General features: G+C 41.9%; 1 protein-coding gene across 3 annotated transcripts; it reads left to right on the plus strand.

The window, feature by feature from the left end:
* LOC134046030 (annexin A8-like) lies at positions 1-12,564 on the plus strand. 3 transcript variants are annotated; one of them, XM_062496242.1, is made up of 13 exons: positions 1-163; positions 275-321; positions 3,567-3,657; positions 3,924-4,018; positions 5,098-5,211; positions 5,949-6,039; positions 6,636-6,715; positions 7,319-7,378; positions 7,887-7,980; positions 9,771-9,866; positions 10,113-10,171; positions 11,048-11,170; positions 12,508-12,564. In XM_062496242.1, exons 2-13 carry the CDS (start codon positions 301-303, stop codon positions 12,562-12,564), a joined length of 981 nt encoding a protein of 326 aa, XP_062352226.1. In that variant the 5' UTR covers positions 1-163; positions 275-300. The 3 variants fall into 3 exon arrangements, with proteins under 3 accessions (XP_062352226.1, XP_062352224.1, XP_062352225.1); XM_062496240.1 differs by lacking the exons at positions 1-163; positions 5,949-6,039; positions 6,636-6,715 and having other exon boundaries at positions 301-321; XM_062496241.1 differs by lacking the exons at positions 1-163; positions 3,567-3,657; positions 3,924-4,018 and having other exon boundaries at positions 301-321.
* The last annotated feature ends 387 nt before the right edge of the window (positions 12,565-12,951 follow it).

A 12,951-nucleotide genomic window follows, 5' to 3' on the forward strand; every position in this document is an offset into this window, starting at 1 on the left:
TCATATGTGAAAAACAGGTTGAGCCATGTCTGAGGGTGTTGCCCTGTGGAATCTGTAGATAAGGATGCTTTATACCTGCGTGTGCCTGAGAGTCCAGTTACATTCTGCGGCTTCCAGAGGGAACAAGCCTCCAGAGGAGTACAGTTATTCCATTTTTCCTGTGGTAAGTTTATTGAAAAGAACTTTTGTTTCTTCCTCTCCTCTCTATGCCTCCCTTCAAGTCTCAACTTCCCAAACTTTGAGGTGTGATATGTGTGGTTTTCTTCATCAACAGACCCAGGTATCACTACTGAGACCGCAATGGCATGGTGGAAAGCCTGGGTAAGTAGAGGATATAGATAGAGCCTGACACTCTGAAGGTTTTTGGCACTATAATGAAGTAACTTATAAGTTGCATCAGGCACTGTGTGGGAATGAAGAGTTTCCTTTAAAAATCAGCAAGACCTTTATACTGTTTTTCTAGCTGTAAAATAACATTCAGCACTTCACAAACATTGATGAAGGGGGGTGTTGATATGATTGTTTGCTGTAGGGGGAGGAGCAGATCCTATGTGGATCCTCAGCTGAGAGAGGTGCAGGGGGTGTTTCTATCTCTGTGTTCAGGGGGAGGCTGTGGGCTCCTTCTCTGCTCCCTTGTCCTGTGGCAGTGAGTTCAGGCACTGGCCTGTCCCCATTTTTGGACCCCTGTTATGCTGTGGTCACAGAAAAAGATATGGTCAAGCCACAATGTCTATCTTTGGGGGTTTTTAATATTGCAATAATAAAGTGTCTTGAACAGCCTGTCTCTGCCAGGAGCCAGAAATGCTGTGTATGTTCTCTTGTAAATGCTTGTGGCTTTGAGAGGAATGTGGCAGGATGGGGAGAAGCTCATGGGGTGTGCTGAGGCAGCACCTGGGGTCTAGTTCAGACCAGACAGCAGGTATCTCTGGTGATGTGCCAGCCATGGCAGCTGCCCCATCGGCCTCTGTAGGAGGCCAGGTTTGCTCCCAGATCTCAAAATATTTTTTTCTCCAGAAAGATCAAAATTTTAATCTTTCTTCTGAGTTTTCTCTGCCTCCCTAGTTCCTTTGGATGCTTTGTATAATAAAATAGATGTTTTTTTCTGAGCTTGGCATAGCTCTTGCTTATTTTTTTTCCTTTTGAATGATCTATTCCCTGTTACCCCCAAGCTAGAAATAATTTGTAAACGTGGAATGAGAAAAGAAGGAGAAAAGCCCTTAAACTCCAGTGGTCTCGTACCAGTTGATGTTGTAGGGAGTGGAGGTATGAGAAGAAAATGAGAGGTCAAGAGAAGGATGGGGAAAGATTTTGCTTTTCTAAACCCTTCATAAAAAATACAGTTCAAAAGCAAAAGGAATGAAAAAAGTTAAACTTTTCAAAAAATATTGACTGAAAAAACCCAAACATTAACCCAAACTGTCCCCAGATTCTAGCTTTTATTTTTTTAAAAAAGCCTATTATTTAGGTTTGAAAATATTTTGGTAGTACAGCTTTTATTCCTTCTTCCCTTCATTTATAGGTACAACTTTTCACAGCATCAACTGTAAGGTACACTGCCTCTGCTGCTTTCATGCCAGTTATTTATATTTACATGAGCACAGATGCCTTGAGTAGTTTCAGTTAGGGTTTGCAGGGTCAATTCAGCTGGGAAACAAGACCAAAGTGAACAGGGATTCTCTGAAAAGCTGGTGCAATTGTACTTGTGCTGCAGCAAGTATGTGCACAGAGAATGAGGTGCATGAGTGAGTCACAAATGTGCTGCTTGATCCAGGAAGGGCCGTAACTGTTTATCGGAATTAGTACCAAAAAAGATCATTGTTTAATTTGTTTCCACTGCCTCCAAATGAAAGCTCAGCTTTGTACTCCCCCTCACTGAGTCACCAGGCATGAGTTCAGAATGTCTGGGGTATTCTTCACAGGGCCCTTGCATGCAGCTGGAGAGGATTGACCATCCTTGCCAGAGCAAACTCAGATGGATGAGTCTAACCTGCTTCCCAGGGAAGCTGAGGTGCTGCTGGCCATCTTGGCAGAGGGCTGGAAAAGGAGCACTTGGAATGGTCCTGTCAGCTCAGCCAAATTCTTCTAGGCCGATGACAAACTGTTAGAGGTGGCAATGCCACCTGCTCTGTCGCTGGTTTTTTTTTGCAGTGACAGCTTCACCTCAGCCTTAAACTTGCTGCTCAGTGACCATTTAGATTCAAAGCTGCATCTCTTGTGAAGTTTCCTGTTGACACCATTTGCTTCACAGGTGCTCTTTCTGCTGGGAGCAAGGTGTGGTGGTGCAGGAGTGTCTCTGTGCTGGCTGTAAAGCAAACTTTTCCAAGTCTTGCTGATTGCTGAACATGCTGCCTCTCTCAATACTCCTCATTGGCTCTTGGCTGCTTGTCACTGGTCCTGGAGCAGGGCTGGCAAAGGGGCCAGCATACAAAGCTGCCAGCTGTATCCACTGGTTCTCTTTCACATGGGAATAGGAATTTGCATCATAGCAGGAGGCTGGTGGGTAGTGCTTAGTGGTCCATGCTATGCAAATCAGGTGGACAACCCTAATGCTTCTTTCTGATCTGTAAACTCTGATTTTTATCTCACTGTGAAGCCATCCCCATTAAAATATGTATCAGGTCATACTGATACCAATAGTTTAATATTAGCCCTGCCACTAAAGGTAAATTTATGACAATATAGCAGCTTCCAACTTAAATATCCTTGCTTCTAGGGAGGAGAAAATTGTGTCTATTATTGTAATAAAGTGATGATGACTTTTCATGCCTACCCATCCACATACTCCCCCTATGTATAGGACCAACTTGTGATAGATGTGACAACATATTCAAGCCAGTTCCTTGACTACCAGCTTTGTTAAATTATGCCTGGGTTCTGGTCGATGGCCCTACTAACTTGTGGTCACTAAAATAAGTCTCAGTACCTGGGACTGGTACTGTCAGCACTTCAGGGGTTTGTTAGGAGGCCTCTTGTGTAGTTGAATCTGATTCGTGGTACAGAGAAGAACATCAAACCTGCACTCCTCCAGATGGATCTCTTCCTTCAAAGTAGTCTTTTGGCCCAAATCCTTCCCATGGAGATGCTCCCTTCTTGACAGCAGCTGTGCAGAAGTTCTTTCAGTGGCTATTGAAAAAAATGATCTCTGAGGGCAAGACTATTTCAGGAATTAAAAAAGCTATCTAAAAACTACCCTGCACCAACCTACTGAGAAATGCAGTATGACACAATAATATCCATGCTATGAAGGACTGTAATTAAGGGGTGAATAGGAAAGTCCAGTCTACTGCAGTCTGTGTTTTTCCTGTGTTTGCAGCACAGTCTGCCATGCTTTGCACTTCATGTTTCTGCCAGCAGCAAAGGCAGGTGGGAACAGGAACTTGTGTTCTCTTTGGAGAGAAACTTGTGCTCTCTTTTTGCTTTGCTGACAAACTTCAGACCAGTCTCTCCTATTTTCTGTGATTTCACCATGTGTAGGCAATAAATAGTATTAATGTACTTTTCAAATACTTTTTCTTCAGCTGATGAAAAGCAGGGTGGAAAGCCATATATTTTTCTTCTTTTTCCAGAGTGAAGCAGAGGGCAGGTCCGTGGCAGGTGCTTTAAATTTTAATGCTGCACCTGATGCTCAGATTCTGTACAAGGCCATGAAAGGGCTTGGTGAGTTGACTCCAACCACATGTGTAAATTCTGTGTTCTTCTTATAATTGCTAAGTTGAAACCCATTCCTTCGGAAATTTGCATCCAGAGATATCACTTCTTTTTTACTGTGAAAAACTAATATTAAAGTTTCCTCAGTATGTACTTAAAATTCTACACAAAGGCAATGAGCCAGACAAGGTGGTCTGAATGTTCATATTGGGATTTTGGACCAATCCCATCTTATTCTGTGCACTATATTTATGATTTATTGTTGCTTTCCACAGGGACTGATGAACAAGCTATAATTGATGTCCTAACCAAGAGGAGCAATCTGCAGCGTCAAGAGATTGCCAAATCCTTCAAAGCACAGTTTGGAAAGGTCCTTCCAAAACAAAGTCATACTCAATCATTGGTTTATTGCATGAAGGATGTAGTAAATGGGTGTACAGTTCACCCTGAAAGCATGATGCAAACTATATGCAGGTCTTTTGCAAATAAGTAGAGTAATATCTATTTATAAGGCCTGCAATGAATGTGTAAAATTTATTTTGACCAGAAAAATAATGCTTTTCTCTTAAAAATTAATTTTTAAATGCATTTTGACCAGAAATATTTTTAAATCACTTTTAACTTGAAGTAAAGCTTCTTACTGATTTGAAACTGTAAAAAAATTGATACCTGTCTAAGTGACATGTTGAGTAAAATATTGGTTTGCTTCAGGCCTTTTTAAATGTCAAAAAAACTTCAATTTAAAGACTTATTTAATCACATTTGTTTGGAAATTCTGTGGCTATTGACAGCTATGTTTTCCTTTGTCTCTCTTGGTTTCCTTGATAAAATCTTGCATTTATTGGGAAATTTTTTCACCAGTAGACTGTACCCTCAGCCCTACTGTGGAGTCTCCAGTGACCCTTGCTGGAAAGAGGACTGCCCTTTCCAAAAGGGCAAAAGCCTAAGAAAGGGAAGCAAATATGGGGATAGGGGGTATGGAACAAGGAATAAATATAGAGTGCTTGCATCCCACTAAAACAGAGAGAGTCCTGGAAAACCTGCATTATAGTGAAAGTTTGAAGTGTATCATTGAGCAGACTGCATTCCTGATTCTGCAAATGTCCAGGGTGCAAGTTTATATGCAGGCTTTGGGAATCAGCTCTGTCTCAATGCAAGCCTTCAGCTACCTGGTTCTGCTCATGAGTTAAGCAGGGTGGAGGAAGATTTGCTGCAGGATTGAAGATTGAGAAAGCCCAAATATTAAGAAAACAGGGAATGTGTAAGTGCCTAGACATATCCCATTTTGTAATTAGGTGCCTTTTTCAGTCCCTGGACCTTTTTTAATGAATTATCAGCAATGCTGTCATTCAGCTTCATTACTTGGGCCGTGGGGATGGAAGCAGTATGTGCAGCAAAATGATCCTGTGAGGCTGTTTATGTAACCATGTGATGATGCACATTTAACAGGATCTGATTGAAAACCTGAAGTCTGAATTGAGTGGCAACTTTGAGAGGCTCATTGTAGCTCTCATGTACTCCCCATTCAAGTATGATGCCAAGGAGCTGTACGATGCCATGAAGGTAAGCAAATTGCATGCTGATTTTTAAGTGGTAGCACAAATACAGTGCTAATTTCCTGTGATTGTGCAAGTGTTAATAACTGGACTGTTGCATGGTTAAGTTTGTTATTAGCAGTAGCCTTTGAGAAACACTTGATTGTACTATTAATATACTGGGGGGAAATGCTGCTTAAGTATTTCTGACTATAAAAAAGTTTCTGTACATACATGACATAAGGCCTGGGAAGGCAACAGGAAAATTAAATTCACACCCAAACCTACTGCCCTGATGCCCCAGCTAAGACATTAAACCTTTAAGGAATCAAGGAGTGGTGGTGTAAGGGCCAGGCTGGTGTTGGCTGGGATCCTACCTAATGATAATGTATCTTTACAAGTTTGAGATGCAGAGTGATCTGTTAAAATGGTACAAAAATGGACTGACCAGCCAAGCACTGCTCTCCCTGCATTCCTCCAATGCTGTCTATCGTCAAAGGTCTGACTCCAGAGAAGCACTGCAGAAATTTAGGGTGACATAAAATCATCCTTTCCAAATTAGGCACCTCGGTAAATGAAATCGTGTTCAACCCAAGCGTGTTTTGTGTCTCCAGTTTTCATCAGGGAGGTTTCTTACAGCTCAGCGCACAGCCTGGCACTGCTGCTATCCAACTGCTCCCTTCACCACACCTCCAGCAGTAAATAACCCTCCATGACTAGATGCCTTTCTCCACCTTTATTTCTCCATTGTGTTTTCTATTACAGGGTGTGGGAACGAGGGAAAGTGTTATCATAGAGATCCTGGCGTCTCGGACAAAAGCGCAGATCAAGGAGATAATCAAGGCGTACAAAGAAGGTAAGTGCCTGGGGCTCGGATTTCTGTGGTCGGAGCCAGGAACGGTGTTACCAGCTAGCACTGTCAGCAAGAATATGGCTTTTCTAAAAGCATTTAACTCTAAAAGCAATATAACTGCTTTCAGCTGGCAAACAGAGCATGGCTATGCTGAGAGAATTTGAAAATCCCTTTCTAGGTCTTCATCCAGCTGCAGGAAAGGGTCAGCAAATCACAGATCTGGTTCAGTTTGGGTACAGAGTATTGTCAGAACACAAACAGAACTATAGCTGTGCATTTGGCTTTTCTCCCCATTAAATAGATGGGAATTTATCAAATATGTATTTGTAAAAATTTTATCTTCTTCATCCCTTGAGCTATACCTCTAAAATTAGCTCTGGGTTTATTTCTTGGACATCAGGGCAGCTAGTGACTCAGCTAGATGCAAATGCTGACTTGGGTTTCACAGAGGGTGTGAGCTGCTTTCAGCCCTGTTTTTTTCAATTACCCTCTTGCCCAGTGTCAGGCTATTGTGTGTGCTTGGGTTACTGGCAATATCTTGACTGTATCACCTAAATAAATAACAAATGCTTCCTTGTCCTTCTCTTTTCCTTGTGTAGAATACGGTTCTGATCTCGAGCAAGACATAAAATCAGAAACGAGTGGCTACTTAGAACAGATTTTGGTTTGCCTTCTTCAGGTAATGCTAGAGAAAATAAATTATGGTATAAAGGTCTTTACATTTTTCTCTTCTTTTTTGGAGAAGATATGCAATAGGAGAGCCAGGAGAGTCATGATCACCAGATAAAATACAGAGACAACCAAGTCACTTGGACTGGATCTGTTTCAGCTTTGAGCTGACAGAAGCAGGGAAATCTCCCTCCCTTACCAGCAGGAAGAGAGCTGGGAATTTCCAGCCAGCTCTGCTGCAGAGACACTCCTCACTTTCACATATGTGTAAAGCCACTGTACTCTACAAGGGTCTTAAAAAACAGTGCCCCTCCACTAGGATTCACCACTTTTTCAGGGTCTGTGTCCTCAATGCTGAGTGCTTTTACCCTACCATATTTTTGGAATTTTTCTGCCTGGTAGCGGAATTTTTTACTCTGCTTGATGACTGATTTCAGCACCTTTCATTGAAGGAGTTAGCACTTGTGCTGTCTGAAATATTACTGCTTGAGTACTTTGCAGAAATAGATAACTGAGAGGATAATTGGTCTTTGCTCAGAATGAATGCTCTAATCCTTGTTTATGGGAGAATCTTCATGAGATAAAAGTGTTGCCTTTCTTTTTCTGCTCATAGGGTGAGAGGGACAATGCCACCCTTTATGTGGACACAGCCCTGGCTCTTCAGGATGCAGAGGTACTCTCAAATATCTGTCATCACTGATATGCCTGCATTCCCCCCTTCTTGAACTTCAGAGTGCTTCACTGACAGCAGAGGGTTGGAGTCACAATAATTTGGGGTGGGGTTATCTTTAAGTAACTTGGAGCTTTTCAAGTTTGTCTGCACTGCTGAGCTCTCACCAAGAGGAGTGATGAGGCCTGGGCTTTGGCTCAGCTGCTTTTGATATGTGGAAATATATGGGTATGGTGGAGTGGAAGAGGAGAGAAAAGGGAGGAAAGCTCAAAGGCATTGTTGGCTGTTCCAGCTGCTGCAGGAGGGCTAGAAAGGATGGAGAGAGCTGGTGTTGCCGTCTGACTAGAAGACAGAAAATTTTCATAACCAGCCATTCTAGGAGACTCTGGTTCACATGGTGGTTTCAGTTACTACAAACCCCTTTATGCCAGCCATGCCTTCAGCCAAGCTCTGCTCCTTTACCAGCTGCACACACAGAGCAGCTTGCTAATAACTGTGTGTTAAATTACAGACTCTCTATGCTGCTGGAGAGAAGATACGGGGCACTGATGAGATACAGTTCATCACCATCTTGTGCAAAAGGAGTGCCACACACTTAATGAAAGGTATAGAGCAGAGCCCACACTACCATCACTACACTGCCAAGCCTCCAAAATCAGAAATCACCCTAGCCTAAAAGGGGCGGAGCTATAGATGAGAGACATGGGTGGTCAGAAATAAGAAATAAGTACCTGAGCCTGTTTTCTAATCCCTGGTCACCCAGTAACCAAAAACTGCCAGCAGATTTTGTGAAAGATTATGAAGATTTAGTTCTGCTGAAAATGAAGTGGCTTATCCTGGAATTCCTGTGCAGTGGTGATAACTGGATAGATGTTTTTATAAATCCAAGAAATGAGTGATTTAGTCCTAATCAAGTATGAGCATGTGGTGAACAGACACGTCCCCTTGGACGTGGGTTCTTCTGGGGAAAAATGAATCACAAAAAAACCCGAAAAAAACAGCTGGTTATTCAGTGCTGGAAAATCACTAGGTGCAGCCTGCATTTCTGCCCCAGGTCCTTTTGAGGGCATCAGAGGCTGCTGGGATGGAAGGCACAAGCCCTGCTCCAGCTGAGGCTTCAGCTCCCCACTGTCGGTGCAGCAGAGACCGAGCCTTGTCATCTCAAGGCTTTTGAGGCATAACACATTTTGTTATGTTGGCTGAATCTCGGCATATCAAGTACTGTGTGAATCAGGAGGACCTAAACTGATGAATTTAGCCGGAGATAAATTAGGTATGCCTGAGCTTTTTCCAAGCTGATGTCCTCTGAGACTATTTCTATGCCCTGGAAGCCAGCTCCCCCTTGTGTTTCAAATTCAATCTCCCAAGGTCACTTAAAAAATAAACAAGACAAACAAAAATAGGCAGTCTCTATAGTATTTGTCTATATCTGTCTTTAAGAATTTAATCTCGTCTTGTGATAATGCAACCAGTCTTTGGAACCTACTGTGGCACCAAGCAATTTCTTCTGTGCTACAGCCACCTGTAGCTATTTTTCTTTAAAAGATGAGTGTAATTATTGCAGCTTTTAATTTTTTTTAATAGAAAGAGTAGGTTTGAGCATCAAAGTCTGTATCTGTCTGTATGTTCTGTATTGCATTTCCTCAGAGTGTCTTGAGTGTTGATGATTTTGGATGCTGAGCAAAGTTTCTTAACATGTCTATTGTATTACATAGCAGTTTTCCTTCTTGGTTAGTCCTAGAAAGCTAGGAATAAAAACAGATATCTGTGTATCTGAGCTTTGGAATATCCAAAGTGTTTAAGGCAAGCAATGACCCCGTTGCTGAGCTTTTGTTACTGTGGGAACTAAAATATCTTAGAATCTGCACCTGTGTTTTGCTCATCTTTACTCAGTTGTTTTTATTTTAAATTGTGGCTAAAATAATAAGTTTCCCCAAATGGTGTTGTCATCATTTTAAAGTCCATGGGGTGTAAGCTACACAGTTCTAGACTTAAGATGATTTTATTTTGGCTCCTGAAGCTAATGACATCAACAACCACAAGACCAAAGGTGCTCCTAACTTTGTTATCTGCTTTATTTCTGTGGTTAAAGACAGCAATGAAGGGTCAGGTTTCCACATAAACTTGAGGTGACTGAAATTTCCAGAAGTCAGGGAATTGAAAACTATGAATGGTTTGGCTTTTTTTTTTTTTTTTTTTTTTTTAATGCTAGTGTCCATCTTACAGCTGATTTCTGATGTTGGCTAAAGCCTCATGAAGCTGGTGCAAATGTGGCCATTGCTTTTGCAGGATCTGTGTATTCATATTGCCACACAAGTAATGCCTGTAAATATTGGGGACAAAATGCCTTGAGGATTACTTGGTAAAAAATTAAAGTTCCCTGTGTTTCAAACAGTGTTTGAAGAATACCAGAAACTGGCTGGAAAGAGCATAGAAGATTCTATCAAGAGTGAAACTCGTGGTTCACTTGAGGATGCCATGCTGGCGATTGGTAAGTGGTGAACCTTTCCTTCTGCTTTGCGTGAGTCTGCTGCCTTTTCTTCTGCAGTAGTTGACTTATATTAGATGGATCTACTTCATAAAGGTATATGGTAGGAAGTAAGGGGTACCTCTTGGGTAAGATAAACTCAGATTCCAGGAGCACACTGAATTAATGGGAAGCATGTAGGATCTCAGTCACCTCCTGCCCTGGGCTGGAATTACCATTGATTCTTACTGAGCTTTTTTGTATGCCTAGTGAAATGCACCAGGAACATCCATTGCTACTTTGCAGAGAGGCTGTACAATGCTTTAAAGGTAAGATTCTTCATTGCAACACACTGGTTTTCATACTGACCTAATTTACAACCTGGCTTCCACCAATTCAGACTAGAATAGGCAAGGTTTTGGTGAAATTCAGCAGGATTAGTGCAATTGTTGCAAGTAATAGCAGAAACTTTTCAAACACCTTGAGTAGAAAAGCACCCTTTAAGCTCAAGATAGCAAGGGAGTCTGGCTTTTCTGACTTAAGAGCCTGCAAGGAGCCCAGCTCCCACTTTCTGGAACACAGACAGAACTTCTGGAAGAGGCTTTTCTATGAGGTTGTTTATGGTGACAACTTGCCTTTCATGTTAATAGACTGGAACACATTATTTTCTTTTTAGGAAGCATTTCTCTCAATGGCAGTATAAAATGCCAGTTTCAAATGGGGATACATAAGGTATTTGCAGGTTGTGCCCCTATGATACTTAATGGTATGTACAAGATGTCATCTATCCAAATCTTTTGTTTTGTTATCAGTGTGATCTTTATTTTCCTGTGAGTGATTAAACAATATTGGTTGAAGTCAAACACTGCCTAGGTGATGCTGCAGAAGGACAGTCTGTATACAGTGCCAACTCCCACCTCTTAGCATGTTTGCTTTTTGCATTTGACGTGTGCAAAACTTGTGCACACTTCCTTGGTGGGCTTGTGGTGTTGGCAGTGGCCCCTGGGAGTGGTGTGAGGGTGGGCCCTCCAGAAGGAGATTCAGGTGTTCCATAGAACAGGTGCCAAGTGGTGTTTGAAAGCTGACTCCTCCTGCCCTGGACTAGTTTGCACAGCTTATCCCTTGAACTCCCAGTAACATCACAGACTGATGCATTATTATATTAATTAATATTATTTATTAATTAATTAAGACTGTTGTTCCAGGGGGTTGGCACTGATGATGGGACTCTGATAAGGGTGCTTGTTTCTCGAAGTGAAGTTGACCTAAATCTTATAAAGCCTGAATTCAAGCGTATTGCAGGAAAGTCTCTCTCCAGTATGATTTTGGTAAGCAGAATCTTGATATGGTGGTTCTCAGCCATTACATGTATTCCTGATCTTTCCAGCACTGTGGGATGCTTCCATGGTTGTTTGCAGTAGCAATGTAATTTCTGCTATGATCATGGCTCCCCTTCACTAGGCCTGATAAGTCATGTCCTTGAGAGACATAAAAGGTGAGTCAGACTCTGTGCTCTCTGTAAGTGACTTGGACAAAGCAAACCCAAGGAGACTGCACTAGGATTTTCATGGACCAGTCTCTGTATCCATGTACTGCATGACATCCTAGATGAAATCTAAATTAAATTAATGATTCCTGTTATACCTATCCCACACTACTGTGCCATTTCCTCCTCTCTCTGTGCCATCCTTAACTACCTCAAGCCAGTGCCATCCATATATGTCGAGATAGTGCTGGGGTATTTTGTTCCTTTCCCTTTTCCCTTTTCCCTTTTCTTTTCCTGTTGTTCGAGGGTTTTGTGCTGCCTTATCCCAGGTGAAAGCCTGGTCTGCACTGTGATAAGATAGATTCAGAAACTGAACCTTGTCAAGGTTTATTGTAGCATTTGAGTCTCAGCTCCAAGTGAATGTGCCTCCTCTGTTAGTGCTGCAATGCTGTTTTTTACCATTTATCCTAAAGACTTTGGGACATTCCTCTGCCCCTGTGCAAACAGCACAGAAGCCCTGTCCTTAGCAGTCCCTATGGGAAGTCTGGTTCTGCAATGAAGGGACTTTCTTATAATTGACACTGTCACTGTCTGTCGTGTTGATTAATGATCAGTCTTCAAGGGTCTGTACAGAATATTCATTCCTTATGAGAAGTGGAACTAGCTTTATACCTGTCACCACAAAACATTCAAAGGGAGCACATTTTTTTTACCTATGAATATTTTCTGTAGTGCTTCTAGACCAAAATGACCACATTTGTGGCTTTTAAAAAATGCTGTGTGTCAGGGCTAATAACTATAGTTAGCCTTTTCCCTTCCTGCATGGAAGAGGTGCTACATAAATACCCAGGGACAAAAAAATCTGAACACAACAGGTTGGCTTGCTGTCATTTGTGCTTTGTGGTGCTCTGTGGAACAGAACCTTGATCAATTGCTCACCTGCATTCCAAAGGAAAAAATTTGACTTGGTGAATGTTATTTCAGGTGGGAGCTACAAGCCTCATTTCTCCATTTGCTTTTGATGGTGTGTCAGCTGGCAGCAACTCTGCTGAAGTCTGGCTTGCTCTTTCCAAAGTCCTTTTCCTGTGTGGGCATATTCCACAGATTGACAACATCAGCACTTGGAGCGTGCAGAGGAACTTCCATACTCACCTATTTTTTAATATTTTCTCTTGTCAGGAGGATACCAGCGGGGATTACAAGACAGCCTTGTTGAATCTCTGTGGCAGTGACTGACAGACTCTAGGAGGAAGATGTTGAAAAAGACACAGAGAGAAGATCAACAGTGAACAAGGGTCTGAAAATGTACTTGTAGAAAATCTTTCCATTGATCCAAGTGAAGGGGAAAATAGGATCAATTTAATGGCTGAGCTATCCAAAGCTTTCTGAAGGATGTGGATGCTCATTACACATTGAATGCTATCCACTTCCCAAAGAGTTTTTCAAACACAAGGGGGAATGTTAATTTCTTGTTCGAATTTTGTTCTTTACATTTTCCTTCTATTTTAACCCATTGTGAAGGATGGTACTTTGACATGGAATTAAAGGTTCTTTTAAACCCTCTATAGCACAAGTCTGAACAACCCTACAAATCTTGGGCTTCCCTGAAAACGTGCTAATTCC

Source organism: Cinclus cinclus, chromosome 7 (genome assembly GCF_963662255.1).
Source record: "Cinclus cinclus chromosome 7, bCinCin1.1, whole genome shotgun sequence".
Taxonomy (NCBI): domain Eukaryota; kingdom Metazoa; phylum Chordata; class Aves; order Passeriformes; family Cinclidae; genus Cinclus; species Cinclus cinclus.

What these genes read in the sequence shown, in the direction of transcription:
- LOC134046030 (XM_062496242.1), top strand. Translation starts at nt 301, where the DNA reads ATGGCATGGTGGAAAGCCTGG. An exon ending in CAAGGCCATGAAAGGGCTTG is followed by an intron (nt 3,658 to 3,923) that starts GTGAGTTGACTC and finishes TGCTTTCCACAG; the next exon opens with GGACTGATGAACAAGCTATA. An exon ending in GGCTGTACAATGCTTTAAAG is followed by an intron (nt 10,172 to 11,047) that starts GTAAGATTCTTC and finishes CTGTTGTTCCAG; the next exon opens with GGGGTTGGCACTGATGATGG.